Source organism: Physeter macrocephalus, chromosome 6, assembly GCF_002837175.3.
Source record: "Physeter macrocephalus isolate SW-GA chromosome 6, ASM283717v5, whole genome shotgun sequence".
Taxonomy (NCBI): domain Eukaryota; kingdom Metazoa; phylum Chordata; class Mammalia; order Artiodactyla; family Physeteridae; genus Physeter; species Physeter macrocephalus.
The window spans coordinates 64,378,694-64,396,531 of NC_041219.1; the positions used below are offsets into that span (position 1 = coordinate 64,378,694).

General features: G+C 39.7%; 1 protein-coding gene across 2 annotated transcripts in view; it reads left to right on the top strand.

The window, feature by feature from the left end:
* DERA (deoxyribose-phosphate aldolase) overlaps nt 1-17,838 on the top strand; it is a 120,167-nt gene that overhangs the window by 67,965 nt on the left and 34,364 nt on the right. The window contains exons 6-7 of one of the 2 annotated variants that reach the window (XM_024129192.3): nt 1,703-1,831; nt 17,462-17,832. In XM_024129192.3, the coding sequence (XP_023984960.1) occupies nt 1,703-1,831; nt 17,462-17,607 (275 nt within the window). In that variant the 3' untranslated portion in view covers nt 17,608-17,832. Of the gene's footprint in view, nt 1-1,702; nt 1,832-17,461; nt 17,833-17,838 lie in introns of those variants that run through there. The other variant, XM_024129191.3, reaches the window with a different exon arrangement.

The window sequence follows — 17,838 nt, forward strand, 5'->3', positions numbered from 1 at the left end:
AGCCTGGCTAATGGTTTATCAATTTTATCTTCTCAGAGAACCAGCTTTTAGTTTTATTGATCTTTGCTATTGTTTTCTTTGTTTCTATTTCATTTATTTCTGCTCTGATCTTTATGATTTCTTTCCTTCTGCTAACTGGGTTTTGTTTGTTCTTCTTTCTCTAGTTCCTTTAGGTGTAAGGTTAGATTATTTGAGATTTTTCTTGTTTCTTGAGGTAGGCTTTTCTAGCTATAAACTTTCTCTTAGAACTGCTTTTGCTGCCTCCCATAGGTTTTGGGTCGTCGAGTTTTCATTGTCATTTGTTTCTAGTTATTTTTTGATTTCCTTGAATTTTTTTTTTTTTTCTTTTGGCCACACAGCACAGCATGTGGGATCCTAGTTCCCTGACCAGGGATCAAACCCCTGTCCCCTGCCGTGGAAGCACGTGGTTAAGAGGCTTAACCATTGGACCACCAGTGAAGTCCGTAGCCTTCTTGAATTTTTAGATCAAGAGATTTCCTTGTCATTAGTTCTTAGAGGACAACTTTCTCTGTTTAGATTTGGTAACTCAATAAATGTCATTCCATCCAAGATTCATGCTCTGAGTTAAAAGAATATAAATTGTTATTGTCACATAGTCTTTGGCTGTTTATACCATTCTCACATGTTGTCATATTGGATGTGTGGGTAAGATGATTTTCTCATAGTTTACGTGGGACGCACAGGGTAAGGTGGGAGGTGTGGCATCTCAGATCGTCTCTAATACTCAAAACTACTGATTATTAGGGATTTGTGAAAATATTCAATTCTTTCTTAAAAAGCCTGTGGGTACCTCTTGGAGGCAATGAACAGTGGACTTTACTGTGCATTTTGTAATAGAATCCTTGCCTTTATTTGTGTTCAGTTTTCACTGTCGAGGTTCAGGTTAAGTTCAAGTTTTCTAGGCTTGAGAAGACAAGTTTTGTTTATCTTGTTATAACTTTCATGGTTTCACTGAGTTTGCTGACTTGAGACTAATTTTTTTTTTTTTTAATCCAGCTGCTTTCAGAGTGCTATATGGAGCTCTAGAAAGCCAAATGTGCTATTGGGGTCAGAGGTTAATAGATTCAAAGCTGCATCTCTGAATTCCTCTACAGCTGGATTTGTGTACATACATCCATCACTACCTGGCCAGGCTCAACACTTTTTAGTCTGATATATAGACGCATACCCTGGCAGATAGTGGGGCAAGCTCTTATGTCTTTATTACCATTAGCAGAGCTCTCAGGAGAGGCCTGCTTTATATTCCAACAAGAGAACTTATGTTGTGTGAATGTGAGAATTAATAAGGACCTGAGGATTTTTTTCTTTAGTTTGCAAAGTAGCATACCCCTGTGTATCTGGTAGATGGATTTCTTTTTTATTCTAAGTAACCATCATATGGAAGCAGTAAAAACTATTTGTAATTTGCATGTCATTATAATGATATTTTAAAAGCTCCATGGCTCAGGTCCTTGGGCCAGGGCATAGAAAGAGTTTCATGGTAGCAAACTAAGCATTCCTTGTAACAGGATGTGAACTGCAACAGAATGCTTGAGGCGATATTAAATTGGGGTGATTTTTAGAAAGTGACAAATGGTTTATGTTTCCGAAATCTGAGATGGGTTCTACCAGCTCTGAACGGCTGCCAAGTTATGTTATCACTTGCCTGCTTTGTAACTGCCTCAATCATTTCCTTCCCCAGCCCTGTATGATGAGATTCGTCAGTTTCGCAAGGCCTGCGGGGAGGCTCATCTCAAAACCATCTTAGCAACAGGAGAACTTGGATCTCTTACGAATGTCTATAAAGCCAGTATGATAGCAATGATGGCAGGTAAGCCAGGTTTTATATTGAAGTGATGGTATATATTGAATTGATGTTTTTAGAAGAAATAAGTGAGTCAGAGCATTTGGCTATTAGCTGAAAGTGCTAACCACTTGGAGTTTGTTTTGGTGGGGGGTCAGATACTTTATGAATACATGTGCAGTGGGAAATGGTCGCAAACTTGGCTTTCTTCCACATTTTTTGGTGGCATTTCATCACTGCACTATCCTTGTAAGGCAGTAGATGGCTCTCTTGTTAGTGAATTGCCTTCTGTGTTATTCTTTGATTATTCATTCATCAACATATGTTAGACAGGAATTTCTTTAACTGACTTATTCCTCTCTGTGAATTTAGGGTTTGATTTTTCTCAGAGATCCGTATCCATGCTGTCTAAGGCAGCCTGTGCTTTGTGTTAATTTTTTCTTCGTAAATTTAGGGCAGTGTCATTGTTTTTTACATTTTGAAATGTAGCTTGACTTATTCTTTATCTTTACAGACAGCATGTCTAGCCAGTCATACGCCCAAGCTTGAAACTTGGGAGTCATGCTAGATTGCTTTTTCTCACCTTCATATGAATCAGTGAACGAGTCTTGAGAGTTCTACTTTTTTACCGAATCTAATACATCCTCGCTCCATTCTGTGTGCTGCTCTCTTAGACCACTGTCATTCCCCACATGGATCACTTCAACGGTCTCCTAACTAGTTTTCCCTGTCTCTACTTTTGTCCCCTTTCAATCTGTTCTCCACACTGTTGCCAGAATGATCTCTTTAAAATGCCAATTTGGTTGTGGTACTGCTTGCTGAAAATCCTTCAGTGGCTCCCCTTCATTTGCAAGATACAATATAAATTCCTTCAGCCCGACTTTAAAAAAGAACCTTCCCAGGGAATTCCCTGGTGGTACAGTGGTTAGGACTCCACACTTCCACTGCAAGGGGCCCAGGTTCGATTCCTGGTCGGGGAACTAAGATCCTGCAAGCCTTGTGGCACGGCCAAAAAAATAAAAATAAAAATAAAAAAGGTCTTTCTCAAGACCCTGCCTTTGCCTCTGCCATCGCCTCATTTTCCCTGCATACCATATGCTCCAGCTCTATGGAATTACCTGCTGTGCTCTGCACATGGCACCGTCCAATCCTTTGGAGTCTTTGTACCTGCTGTGTCCCTGCTGCAATGCCTTTTGCACAAATAACTCTTGAACATCTTTAGATTCAGCATAGTTGTCACTCTTTTCGAGGATATTTCCCCAATACTGCTTCCTCCCCCACCACTTGGTTTATTATCCCCTCTGCATGCCCTCATAGTGTTCTGTTAAAACCTCTATCAGATAACTTATCATACTATACTGTGACTCAGTATTGGATTTTTAGGTGCCCGACTAGTGGCTCCATGTTTGGAAGATACGTGACTTCTCAGGTCTTAAATCTGGGCCTCTGTTGTGGTCACCCTCTAGATTTTTCTACTCGTGCACTTTTTGAAGACTCAGACGAAGCCTCGTTCCCTGGAACTCTACTGAAAATCAGCAACTAGGCATTAATGAAGCTGTTACTCTGGTCACTGCTGCTGTATCCAAAAGATCTCTGCTCTGCTTGTTTTATTTAGAGCGAAATCGCTGAAAACCCAAGAATAGGGAAGAGTGGAACACTTTAAAGAGTGGGTCATCAGTTATGTTGGCGTTTCAAAGGCCCCCAGTAATAGAAGATGCTGCAACTCTCAGGAACCTGGGCAAAGCCCATTGGAGTCTCAGGTAGACAAGTAGCCTCCCTTTTTATGCTCCTCGCCAGGACAAGGGAGTTTAGCCCAGAATGCCGTGAGCGAGGTCACAGTGAAAGTACATTCATTCTGGGCCGGCAGCCAACCCTCTCCTACTCCCTGCACCTGCTGCATAGGATAGGAACATGGTAGGTATTAGGTCCTCATGCTTGGACACTTCTATTCCATCCTCCGTCCCACGCGTCGCAGCCACAGACAGAAATGTGACTAGAAACACGCTCTCCCCTGTTCCTGTTGGCTTGTATCCATGTCCATGTCATTGTTTATCTCCTTCATTTCTTCATCTAATCAGTGTCTATTACTGTGAGTAATATAGCTTTGTCTGTGAGGTGTTTTACCAGATACTTTAGAATAATATTTTTTCACCTTCAACCAGCCCTGTAGTTGATGAAGAAACTTAAGATGGAAAGACTTGCCTAAGGTTCAAAGCTAATTGATCACGTAAGTCATTATTTGAACCCAGGTCTTCTGGCTTCAGGTGTATTGCTTTTTCATTTGTAACCCAGCTGTCTCCCAAGGCACTGTGCTAGATCTTATCATGAATTAAAGGCACATCTTGGGCTTCCCTGGTGGCGCAGTGGTTGAGACTCCGCCTGCTGATACAGGGAACATGGGTTCGTGCCCCGGTCCGGGAAGATCCCACATGCCGCGGAGCGGCTGGGCCCGTGAGCCGTGGCCGCTGAGCCTGTGCATCCGGAGCCTGTGCTCCGCAACGGGAGAGGCCACAACAGTGAGAGGCCCGTGTACCAAAAAAAAAAAAAAAGAAAAAAAAGGCACCTCTTTGTGAAGTATCATGCACTTCCTGGCCCACAGTTTATGCTTCCTATTTTGTTAAGAAGGTATATAACATAAACGAAGTATATTTTGAAAGATTTTTTAAATTAAAAAAATTTGTGGCCTAAACTCATGTTTCATCCTATTTCCGTAGTATTTTTTAAAACTTTTTGTCCTCTGCAAAATCAACTGTACGATATGAGTTTTGACAATTTGTATATTCCATCATACCAGAAATATCCTTTGTTCCCCTTTGCAGTCAGTTCCACTCTTTTTACCTTCTGCTCCAGGTGCAGTAACTGGTCTGATTTTATCACCATAGATTAGCTTTGCCAGTTTTAGAACATTATACTTATATAGCATGTACTCTTTTGTGCTTGTTCCCCCTCCCCCACCCCCGAGGTAATAGCTGTGAGACCTGTCATGTTGTTCTGTGTATAACGAGTATGCTTAGTGGCTTTTCATTGTACACGTATATGAGTTGCTAAATTTATTGGTCTGAAGTGTTTGTAATATTCTCTTATTAGTCTGATGTCTGTAGGGTCTATGGTTATGTCTCCTTTTTTATTCCCGATATTGGTCATTTTTGTTTTCTGTTGTTGTTATTGTTGTTGTTCTTTGTTTCATTTTGGTAGAAAATAGTCTTGCTAGGGGTCTGCCAGTGTTATTAGTCTTTTCAAAGAGCTCAAGTCGGTTGATCACACTTTTTAGATCTGATTTGCTTGGTTTCACTTTGGTATACTTGTTCTATTAATTGCTGAGAGGGCTGTTAAAATCTCCAGATATGATTGTGGGTTTGCATACTTATCCTTTTAGTTTTGTCAGCTTTTTCTAACTTTATTGTGGAGCTCTGTTGTTAAGTATAGACACTTTTAGGATTGGTATGTTTACCTGTTGAATTAGCATATTCATCATTATGACATGTCCCTTGTTATCTCTGATACTAGACCTTTGTCTGAATGTCCACTTCGTCTAATATTAATCTAGCCACACCGGCTTTCTTGTGCTTACCATTTGCATGGTATAGCTTTTTCCCATCCTTTTATTTTCAACCCATCTGTGGTTATATATTTAAAGTTATCCCGTAGAGATAGATTTTTAAAAAATTCATTGTGGTAATCTGTGCTTTTTAATTGAAATGTTTTGTCCATATACACTTCACATAATTATTGATATGATAGGATTTAACTCTATCATCTTGCCATTTGTTTCCTCCTTGTTCTGATCTAGTTTTGTTCCTCTTTTCCTGCCACCTTTTGGGTTCATCAGGTACAGCACTTCATTTTTATTTTTTCTATTGGGTTTTCATCTACAGCCTCTTTGTATTTTTCTAGTAGTTGCTCTAGCAAATTACAGTATGCATTCTTAACTTATCACAGTCCTACTTAGAATTAACATTACAGATGTACCATAGAGATAGTGCAAGTTTGGGCCAGACCACTGCAATGAAGCAAATATTGCAATAAAGCAAATCACATGAATTTTTTGGCTTCCCAGTTCATTTAAAAGTTATGTTTACACTGTACTATAATCTTTTAAGTGTACTATAGCATTATGTCTAAAAAAACAATATACATACCTTAGTTAAAAAATACTTTATTGCAAAAAATGCTAACCATCATCTGTGCCTTCAAAGAGTTGTAATCTTTTTTGCACTAGTAACATCAACGATTTCTGATCACAGATCACTATAACAAATATAATAGTAATGAAAAATTTTGAAATATTTCAAGAATTACCAAAATGTGGCACAGAGACACAGAGTGAGCTACTGCTGTTGGAAAAATGGTGCCAATAGACTTGCTTGATGCAGGGTTGCCACACACCTTCAATTTGTAGAAAATGCAATATCTGTAAAGTGTAGTAATGCAAAGCACAATAAAGCAAAGCACAAGAAAATAAGGTATGCCTGTATTCCACTTTACACTTCAAATGTCACAAATGTAAAAACCTTACAGCAGTTCCATTTACACCCTCATTAGTCCTTTGAATTATTTTAATGTACTACTTCTTCCAACTATTTATAAACTATTCCTCAAAATGATGTGATTTTTGTTTTGACAGTCATTTGTCTTTTAAGGAAATTAAAAGGAAAAAAAAACTAAGTAAAACTAGTCTTTTACATGTCATTTCCATCTTTTATCCTTCCTGTAGTCTGCTGGTGATTAATTCTCTCAGATTTTGTTCATTGGAAAATGTCTTCATTTCACTCCCATGTTTCAGGGATGGTTCGCTGAATATAGAGTTTCAGGTTACAGTTTTATTTTTATTTCAGCACTTAACCATATCATTCCATTTCTTGGAGTTCTGTTTCTTCTTGTTTTCCTATAAGTAATGTTTTATCAAATACCCAGTCAGTATTTTCTCTTTCTCTTTGTTTTTCACTAATTTGACTGTGAGGTGCCTAAGTGTGGGTTTCTTTATATTCATCCTGCTTGTAGTTTGCTGAGCTTCTTGGATTTGTAGGTTGTTGTTTTAGGACTTCTCTGCCCCACTGTCTTTCCTTCTAGGACCCAAGCACCTGAGTGTTAGATATTGTCTCACAGCTTACTGGGGCCTATACATTTAAATTTTAATCTTTCTCCCCCGCCTCTGTTTTTCTGCTTGGCTAATATACGTGGATCTTTCTTCAAGTTCATTGACCCTTACTTTCCACCTTAAATTTAATTTTATGCCCATCCATTGAAATTTATGCTCCTGAACATTTTTAGTTTTAGAATCCGTTTATTCTTTTTTAGAATTTTAATTTTTCTGCTATTTCCCAGTTTTTCACTCATTGAGATCATTCTTTCTTTAAAATCCTTGAACATATTTGTAACAGCTGATTAAAGTCCTTGTCTGCTTATTCGTATATCTTAATTATCTTAAGGTCTGCATCTTGAGCTGCCAATTTCCCAATGCTTAAAAATAGTTGCCTTGTATATTTTGCTCAGTTATATAGTTACTTATAGCAGGAGGGCAAGTCTGGTCACATTTCTTCCCTCATGTCTGGAATTCTTCATGGCTTTTGTTTTCGCATTAATTTAGCATCATACATCTCAAAAGGAAAGGGGTTTGTCATTTACATTCATAATAATTTTGGGGCTTCCCTGGTGGCGCAGTGGTTGAGAGTTGAGAGTCTGCCTGCCGATGCAGGGGATTCGGGTTCGTGCCCCGGTCCGGGAAGATCCCACATGCCGCGGAGCGGCTAGGCCCGTGAGCCATGGCCGCTGAGCCTGCACGTCCGGAGCCTGTGCTCTGCAACGGGAGAGAGGCCAAAACAGTGAGAGGCCTGCGTACCGCAAAAAAAAAAAAAAAAAAAAAAGAACAACAACATAATAATTTTTATCTTACAATTTTGATAGCCATTTCAATTATTCTCTCAAACACAATTCTCTAAAGAGAGAAAGGTGGAAATACATAACTACGTTAGTCTAGTATTATACATCATTGTAAGTAAAAACTTAGCCAGGGTGTGTTTACATTTTTGCTCAAATAAGTGATTCGTAGCCTACTTTTGGTTTAATCTTGTTTAGGAATCTCTCAAAATATTTTAGGGGAAGGAGCCATGTTCATAGGAGTTAGAAAACCTGGACTCTTGTTCTGTCTTGCAGAATTTGTGACCTTGAACAAATAAATTATTCTGATTATAACTTCAAATGAAGTAATGTATATGACCTTTGGTGTAACTGTAGGAGATAAAAGCTATTGAGCTGGATTACATTCTGTACTGATCCCAAAGCTTACTGTATTAGTAGGATTGTTCAATGACTCTTACATATGAACTTGTTTTGCTGGCTTTTAACTCTGTCTGAAAAAAGAAAGGTGCAAAAAATATCTGATTCGTTGAGAATCGCAATTAGATGTGGCCCAGTTTATTTTTTTATGGTACAGTTCTTAGCTGTGGTTGTCATTGCTCCTGCTTCTTTTACAGTGGAAGCTGTAGCAGCCACCTCAGCTCTTCAGACATGTATAAGATCACTTATTCAGCAGCCATAATGATCCAGAACCAAGCCAGGAACCAGAAAAAAATAAGTAAATAAATAAAATATTTTGAATAGATGAAATATATGTGATATAATCTATAATACAACAGGTAATAATAGGTAACATTTCTTGAGCGTTTACTGTGTGACAGGTACTATTTTAAGGCCTTTATATATATTTACATTTAACCTTCACAACAACTCTATGAGGTAGGTACTCTTCTATGGTAAAATAAGAACATCAGTTAAAAGGATATCTTTGCTGCTATTCTGTATGGTCATTTTTGCTATTTGTAAACATCCCAGGTATTTCTGTCTTTGTTATATCATTTTCTGTGTCTGTTACAGCCTTCTCCCCTCCTGATAGCTGTTTTTAAAGATTTAAGTGAAATTTTCATACTCTGTCAAATCTCTCTGTGATCCTTTAAAGGCAGAATTAATTGTTCATGCTGTCCTTCTCTTAGGTATATAATACCAGGAGAATTAATACTGGTATATAAATACCAGTAGCTTTTGTCATGTAGTATCACCATCAGTTGTTTTACCTCTTAGTTTTTTTTATAAAACTATGAACCTCCTTGAGGCCAAGAATTATCTTACTTATCTGTATTCCCCTGTGATTGCTACCCTGCCTGACATCTAGGAGAGCCTAAGGAAATATTTTGGAATACACCAATGAGTCAGTGAGAAAGACAGACAGAGGTAAGGAAGAGTGAAAATAGGCAAAGTGAAATTAGATTAGATTAGGTCTAGATTCATCTTCCCAGATGTGCCACCACCTTGTAGACTTTGGACATGTTATTTTGAGAGTTTTTATTTTAATTGAACAGAAAGATAGAAAATGTATACCTTTGACAAGGAGATTTTATATATATACAGAGTATGGCTTAGGCAATCCAAGCAGTGGTATGATGTATAAAAGTTTTGTTAGGATTCTCAGAAAGTTCTAGAAGCAAGGAAAAGACCAAGGAGAACTTTTTGCCTTGGCTTTTTGGTCATTGCAAATGGATCTTACTTTTACATTAGTGGAAATGTGGTGAGAGAAATATAAATAAAGGAGAAGGTGAGGTGGGAATAAACAGTTTGAAGGGAAAATAATCAGGGAAGAGAAACGAGAGCCATATTTTTTTCATCAAACAAGCCAAGAACAAGGTGATAGGAAGTAAGATAGAAAGGGAAACATGCTTGTAGAAAAGAGAAGTCGAAAGCTGACCTGCTAAGGGATTTCAGCCCAGCAAATGCACACATTAAGAATAATGCCGGAATGTAGAAAAGTGGCTTTATCTTTCAGTAGCCTGGACTGTTTGCACACATGCAGCAGCTAACAAGCTCTGCTCTGAAGTTATGCTAGACCTTATCTTTGGAAATAATGCAGGCATGATAAATAAGGTTGGAGTAGAAAAGCACTAAAGATGCAATCATAATGTCATCAGGTTTGAATTGCTGATGAAGATCTGTGGGACGAGTACTAACATAAAAATATGGGGCTTGAGAAAAGCAGACCTTGAAGGGAATGCAAAATGAGTTTTGAACTTGGCTGGGATTTTGTAACATATAGGTAATGAAAAATGAAAAAAGTAGGAACCAGGGGAGGAATACTCGAAATTCAACCCAATAAGATCAAAGTAATACAGAAACAATGAGATGAAGCAAAGAACTAGACAAAAATAGGAGGGAAGACATTAAGTAAATAAAATAAAGGGGGAAAATAGTGGGAAGCTTGCTATGAGTAAAGGAAACCAAAATCCTAAAAAAATGCTGTGATTAATAGCAAATTAACACCTAATATTTTTTAAAAAACATTTTAAAAATTTAAAAATATGAATCACATAGTAGAATAAAAGACAGCGTAGATTTATTTTTCTAAAGATTGTCAGAAGTCACACTGAGTCCTTCATCTTAGGCTGCAAATCTTTGTATTCTCAAGGAGTATTGATCCAGATGGCACATACAGACCCCTGGGGTGTTCCAGCCTGTTTTTTTTGTTTGTTTGTTTTTGTTTTTTTTGTTTTTTAAGTAAGATCTTGCCTTTCATAGGAAAGCATTTAATTTATGAGAAGGTATGCTTCAGTTGAAAGTTTATCATTGGGGAAAGCATAAGAATATAGATGTGCATTAGGTTAAGAGGTAAAGAATTTAAAGTGTAAATTTATTTACAGTTCCTTAAACTAGCCCTGAAAATTAAACCACTTACAGGGTAAAAACGAATTAATTTGCCACCTCATTCAAGGAGTCAATTTAAATTCAAGGCCCCAAGCAAAAATATCAGAAAGTTTACCTTCCCTCACCCACGCCGTCCCCATCCTTTCTTGAGTGCAAAATAAAAAACTGCAGAAGAGAGGAGTTATCATGTTTTCTGGCCTCCCAGCAGTACGGGAACTACTGATGGTGCATTTTGGTCTATGAATGTCATTTTTATAAAAGGTTAAGTCTATACATTTAAGCGTAAAGCATTTTCTGTGGCTCTTCACGGCTGGGCTTCTGGAGGGGAAAAAAAAAAAGGGAAAGCTTGAAAGCTTAGTTTTCTTGTGTTGTATACTAGCCTGTGTAAAATTTTACTGTGTGAAATTTTTAAAAAATGTAACCCACCTTATTCCAAAAGCACGTAACTGCCTTCTACAGACCTGGCTTGCCTAGAGAAATTCCTGGCACAAAGGCTTGCACATAACAAGTGCCTAGAAAATGCTCATTGATGGGTTAGGTTATCAGTTACAAGGACATCCATAGATATATTTGTAAACAACATGCATAAAATTCACTTTTTAAAAGAAATTTGTATTTTCTCAGCAAAAGAATAAGGGATTTTTCTTAATGAAATTCTGGTATACGACATAGAGGTGAGACCTATAGGTAGTTGCTCGTGTCTCTGAGATTCTGTTATTCATTTGTCTTTAATTCCCACCACGTTAACTTTTGTTACTTACTCTTTAATGTCTGTGCCAGGTAGTTACTGATCTTTTAGCAAACTCTTAAATGCTGGGAAATTGGAATCCTCAAATGGGTCCCTCAGTACTTTGCACCAGGTAGATACTTGATCAACATATTTGTTGAATGATTTCGTGAATAAAGGTTAGTAAATCATGTGAAGTTAGTAGTTTACTGAATTCTTTTTGCATTTGTTTTAAGAGGGAAGTAGGGGAGGTACCTTATCAGCATTGAGTGGCTGAAGACCTGAAGCTCGGAAGTTAAGTGAGTAGACCAAGGCCATGCATTTAGGACGTGGCAGAATTCTGAAGGACTCTTGACTCCAAATTCCATGCTTTAGTTATCGTGCAGTTCTGCTCTCTACCCTGCAATTGATCTGAATTATGTAAGATATGTTTAAGCTGTGTTTAACCTTTGGAGGCACAGATGTCTTTCTAGAGTCACTGAATGAGATTTATATATTGAGCCATTGAGCTGTTCTATTGAGGACAAGAAAAATAAGACAATAATAGACTGTTTGGAGAAAAACTCTAGGGGGTGGTGGACATGAAGTACACATGAAAGAGCAAGTTGAAAGCAAGCCTAGAGCCCCACAGCAAATCCTCGTTGAAATGAAAGGGAAGGTTGCAAGAGGACCCTGACCTCAGGCAGCTTCCACTGTAATTTTGTGTTCACCTGCGCTGCTGATGGTTCCATGATGATACACTTGGCACGTGAGCAGGGTCATGCTTAGCAACAGCTGCTTGAGTTCTGTACTGAGGTTCTTGTTTGTTTTCAGATTCCCCTCCCTGGGGTGCCCAGGGAACAGCTAGGGAGTGACAGTGGAAGTGGACCTGTTTCTTGTCCACCTGAGGAAGGAGAAGGAGAGAGGTCAAGGCTAAGGGCAGTGTAAGAATGAAGGAGCAGAGGGGTGAGGTGAAAGGGTGCGGAGGACGGGAATGGTATTGGAGCGTGTGTAGAGGGATGTCCCAGCGTGGGATGAGGGAAGTTGAAACCTTCCCATGAAGAGTGATGGAAAAGATAGGGGGCATCTTATTTAGGAAAAGCACGATCATTGGGGCTGTGATATTGTGTTCAAATACTTGTACACACATATATACACAAAAAATGATGAAAAAGCATGATTGTTGTCTATCACTCCAAGGTAGGAGGGCTAGGACCATCTTTTAGAAATTATAGGAAGATGGATTTTGGCCTGGTATAAAGCAGAGTTTTGTTAAAGTTCAAGTATTCTGGAACTTGGATGGGCCACGTCAGGAGGTAGGAAGTGTTCAAAGCACAGGCTGGGCGACAGCCCGATGGAGCCAGTGTTAGATACGTGATACTCAGCACCCATTGGGGTGCTTTCTGCTTTGGAGTTAAGTGTGATCCTAGAAGAAGAAACGTTTTATGCGAACCTTTGGACCTAAACATTAAATGTGATCCTTTGGAGTCGAGTCTGATCCTAGAGGAGAAAAATATTTTACACGCATGCACACACACACACAGGTTGTGTGTGTGTGTGAAATTTCTGGGTAGATTTCGAGCCAGGATAGACAGGGCCCCCAAATATGGAATTAATGGGAAAAGAGGGAGGGTGTTGGTTTTCTAGGATTGCCATAACAAAGTACCTCGAACCCGGTGGCTTAAAACAACAGACATTTATTCTCATGGTTCTGGAGGGTAGACGTCCAAAATCAAGGTGTCCACAGGGCCGTGCTGCCTCTGAAATCTGTAGCGGAGAATCCTTTCTTGCTAGAAAGCTTCTGGTGTTGGCTGGCAATACTTGGCATTCCTTGGCTTATAGATGCATCACTCCAGTCCCTGCTTCCATCATTACATGGTCATCTTCTCACTGTGTATTCTGCGTCTCTTTTCTTATAAGGACACCCATCCTGTAATGGCCCACCTTACTTAGTAAGACCTTACCTTTACTTAAGTAATTGCGTTTGCAATGATGCTATTTTCAAATAGGTCACTTTCTGAGTTACTGGGGTTTGGAACTTCAGCATATATTTTTAGGGGGCACGGTTCAACCCATAACAAGAGAAGTGGGGTTCTTGCACCGTGGTTCTATTATTTCCTGTAAAGACCTGAAGAAGGTTGAGAAAAATACTTTGAGTCAAACCAGCAAACTTAAATTCAGGTACAAAAGATTGATTTTTCCCTCTAAGCAATGTTGGATGGCTTTGCGGATAGGGGAAATCTAGCAGATATTAAATATTTTTATCTGCAAAAAGCATTTGGTAAGGTTCTCAATGGGAGATTAATGGCTAAAATAAAGAATGAGGCATTAGGAGATAAATTTGCTTATGAGCAAGAGACAGAGACTAACAGTAGAAGGAAATACTTTTTAGATTGGAAAGGAGTGACATACAGCACAAGCCAGGAATCAGTTTTGGGACCTGTGGGTTTTTCACTTTATTTTTATTGGACTTTGTAATAAAAATACAGATCTTCAAACAGTCCAAGACACAGAGTGAGTAATACTACAAGCATCAGTAATCAAAAGTTATTCTCTATCATAAACGAAATGACTGATAATAAATACTGACACAAGACTACACAATGTGCCGTAATATTATAAAATGGAGCAAGCAATTCTCCTGTGTTCTCTTTTCTTCTGCATTTCTTTGTTTTTCAAAAAATATTTGCAAGTTTCTAGGTTTACTTTATAAGCCAAATCAATGAAAAAAATATTTTTTTAAACTTGGAAAGATGTGTTAACTAAGACAAAAATTGGTTGAAGCAAGACAAAGGTTATAATACCATCCCTAGAATAAGGAAATTAGGGACCCTGTATGTTAAATTGCTCAGTGAGCTATTGAATAAAAAGATTTCAGGAGCGAGGGGGCGTTATTGAAATCATCAGCTTATTCTGCAGTCATGGCTTTAATGGAAGCATGTGCAAAAAAAGTCATTGTTAGAATGATAAAACTACATATCTGAGGGAGTGAAATATTATAGTATGGAAACTTTTTTCTTTTCTTTTCCTTTTTAAACATTTGAACATAATGGCTCTAAAAAAAAATCTATAAAATCGAGTGATCGTATATGTAATTTTTTTCCTCCTAGGAACTAGTTGAGTATGTGGGAAACATACTTTTCAAATTGGAAGTTTGCCTGCAACTCCTTCTGTCTCAGTCATTAAAAGGTCTTTGCAGATTCCTGTCTGTTTTTTCTTGATTTGTACATTGTCAGATAAGCCAAGAGAAATAGAGCAACGAAACATTAAAAAATTAACTCATAAAAGTTCTAAATGCTTTGAAAACTGGAAAGGATTATAAAGAATCTTCTTCATCGCAAAGCTTTCATTTTATAGGTGAGAAAACCTAGATCCAGAAAAGTCAGGTTCAGAAGGAATTTACCCCAGAACAAATAAGTCAAAACACAGTCTAGAACGAGGTTCTCAACCCAGACTGCAAATTAGAATATCCTGAAGAGCTTCTTCCATAAACTGTTGAAAAGATCCTACTACCCAGAGATTCTGATTTTAATGGTCTTGAATGGAACCAAGAGAATCGGTACTTTTTAAAAACTTCCCCTGGTGTGTCTACTGTGTAGGCAGGAATGAGAGCCTCTGATCTGGAATCTAGGTTTCCTGGTGTTAAGACAAGAATTTTTTCCACTCACCCTGATAGTTTAGAAATTATTCAGAGAGAGAATTTCAAATTCAAGGGGAAAAACCTTTAACAAAGATACTCCACAATGAACAGGCTGATTGTCCCTGTAGTTAGTTACCTTACAGATGGCTTTTTGGGAACTCTGAACCTGTATTCCCATAGAAACAAGATCATAAGTGGTTATTTGGTCTCTCTGCCAGGCCTGAGTTTAGCAGACAGAATAACTGAAGTTTACCTCTGCAGCAGTAGTTCTGTAGGTCCTGACACGTGACAATGTTTTTTTTTTTTTGGAAGGATGTGAATTTGTATTTCTAATTAGGTCTCTAAGAACATTTTTCATCCTTCCGCCGCCTTGATAGTATTGAGGTCTCTCCTCCTTTCATCTGCAAGTTATTAGGTTTAGGGTTTGAATGCGGACTCCCCACAGTTCCAAGCTGTACTGGGGGGATGGAAGGAAATGAGGGAGTGAGGGGTGGTAACAGCTGTGGTGAAGACGGAGGGGCTGGGGGAAAGGCTAGTTGGGAAGAGAAGGGCTAGGTTTTCTGTCATCCTAATACCTAGGGTGTTTGTTTCTCTCGAATGGGCTCATCTAGCAAGTATTTCATGAACATCTAATGTTTATCAGTGCTATTCTGGGCATTGGCGAAGGATGAGACGAGAGAGAAGGGAGACAAAAATAAGTAAGATGTAGCTCCTTCCCTTTAAACACTGACAATTTTTAGTCTGGTGAGGAGGTGAAAATGGGGTTTATGGTTTGACCTGTTGGGAACCCAGGGGCCAAAGGGACACTTGTGCTGGGGCTGCAGGAACCTGGCGAACCGTCTGGAGGACTCATGGATGGGTTTGCAAAGCAAGTGGCCTTTGTGGAGGAGTCATTAGGTGCAGAGGTAGAGGAAGGGCGTTTCAGGCAGAGAAGCACATGCCCTTTTTTTTTTTTTTTTGCGGTACGCGGGCCTCTCACTGTTGTGGCCTCTCCCGTTGCGGAGCACAGGCTCCGGACGCGCAGGCTCAGTGTCCATGGCTCACGGGCCCAGCCGCTCCGCGGCATGTGGGATCTTCCCGGACCGGGGCACGAACCCGTGTCCCCTGCATCGGCAGGTGGACTCCCAACCACTGCGCCACCAGGGAAGCCCTACACATGCCCTTTTATACCCGTGAAGAGGCCTAAATGCAGACAAGATTTTTTTTTTCTTTTAGCACTTCATATACTAAATTCTAACAAGGACTGTGATATGTTAGCTTAGATCTTGACTTCCCTGGTGTGGCATTTAAAATATTGATATGGGTTTGCAATGGTCCGGATGGAAGGAGATATGCAAAGTCATGGTTTAAGATTCATTCCATGTTTCTTCTCTCCCCCATGCCCGCCACGTTAGACTGAGAAGGTACCTAGATCATTTCGTTGGGTTCTCATTGGTACCTGGAAGGAACTATTTTTCCTTCCTTTCTGTAGCAATACAAATGCCACCTAAACATCTTGGTGACTTCTGTATAAGACAGGGCTACTTACCAAGAGGTCACAGGCCTGCCCAGGTCTCGGGCGAGCTACTAAGGGGGATGATGACTCCCTCCAGGGTCCTTTTACACACCCCTCGTCCAAGGGACCCTTTCAGACCTCAGCCTGGATAAGTCCACTAAAAACTCAAGGGTCATGGAAGTCTTTATGTACATAAAATTCTTCTTGGTCTAGTTTGATGTCACTAAGCATAAAAACCAGAAAGACATTCTAAAATTCATTGGAAACATTTAGGCAGCATCATCAGTGCTTTAACAACTGCTTTTGCCAAGTCATCAGGTAGTTGGGGAGTTTAGCACAGTGGAGATTGTAGCACCAGTGGAAGTCACCCCAGAATGTCTATCTTAGCAATGAATTGCCCTGCACAGTGGGGAGGAGGAATATAAGTAGAACGTTCTACCTCTTTGACCCTCCGTCTCCTACTTTATATTTGGGTGAGAGGGAAGAAGGAATTCTTTCCTTTTCTTTTGGGGATCGCCATTGCATCTAGAAAGAATGAAATTCCAAATCCGACCTTTGAAGGATCCAAGGAAAGGGGGATGACGTAGATCATCGTTCATGACTTAGAGGACACGCGTGAAGCAAATCCCAGCGAACGAAGTAATCGGGGATGGATAATTACAATCCTGAGGTTACAGATCCAGAAAACTGCCTGGCATTCCGCTAACAGGTCAGGAGCAAGGAATGACACACATTTGCATCCTCCTAACAGGCTCCACACTGTGCACGTGGGCCCTCTAGGAAGCTCTTTGCCGAAGGGGGAAATGGACTTGGACGGTTCACCTGGTGGTCATTTTTGTCACATGACTCATCTTTCCTGCCTGCCCGCGGACGCGCAGGCCCAGCGGCCATGGCTCACGGGCCCAGCCGCTCCGCGGCATGTGGGATCTTCCCATACCAGGGCGCGAACCCGGTTCCCCTGCATCGGCAGGCGGACGCGCAACCACTGCGCCACCAGGGAAGCCCCAGCCGCTTTGCTTTTTAACATCCAGACTCCCATGAGGTGATCAGGGACTCCCTCATAATTCAGTATAGTTTTCAGTTAAACTCACCCTTCTCCACTACTGTTTTCCTTGGTTGTTCCTTCAGGGCTAGACTGGAAAAGCTTGGGATTTTTATTCAAGCAGTTGACTCAGAGAAAAAGCAGCTCACGCAGAGATGGGGAAGAGATTCAGCCTGAGAACAAAGAGAAGGAGACAGACGTTGGGAAGCCACAGTCTTATGGTCTTGGGTGATGCTGTATTTGATGCTTTTAAAGATGTATTCACCGTCCCAGAAGAAAAAGAGAAAAAGAAACGGACTGAGAAAATATTTGAAGAAATTATAGTTGAAAACCTCCCTAATATGGGAAAGAAAATAGTGAGTCAAGTCCAGGAAGCACACAGAGTCCCATACAGGATAAATCCAAGGAGAAACATGCCAAGACACATATTAATCAAACTATCAAAAATTAAATACAAAGAAAA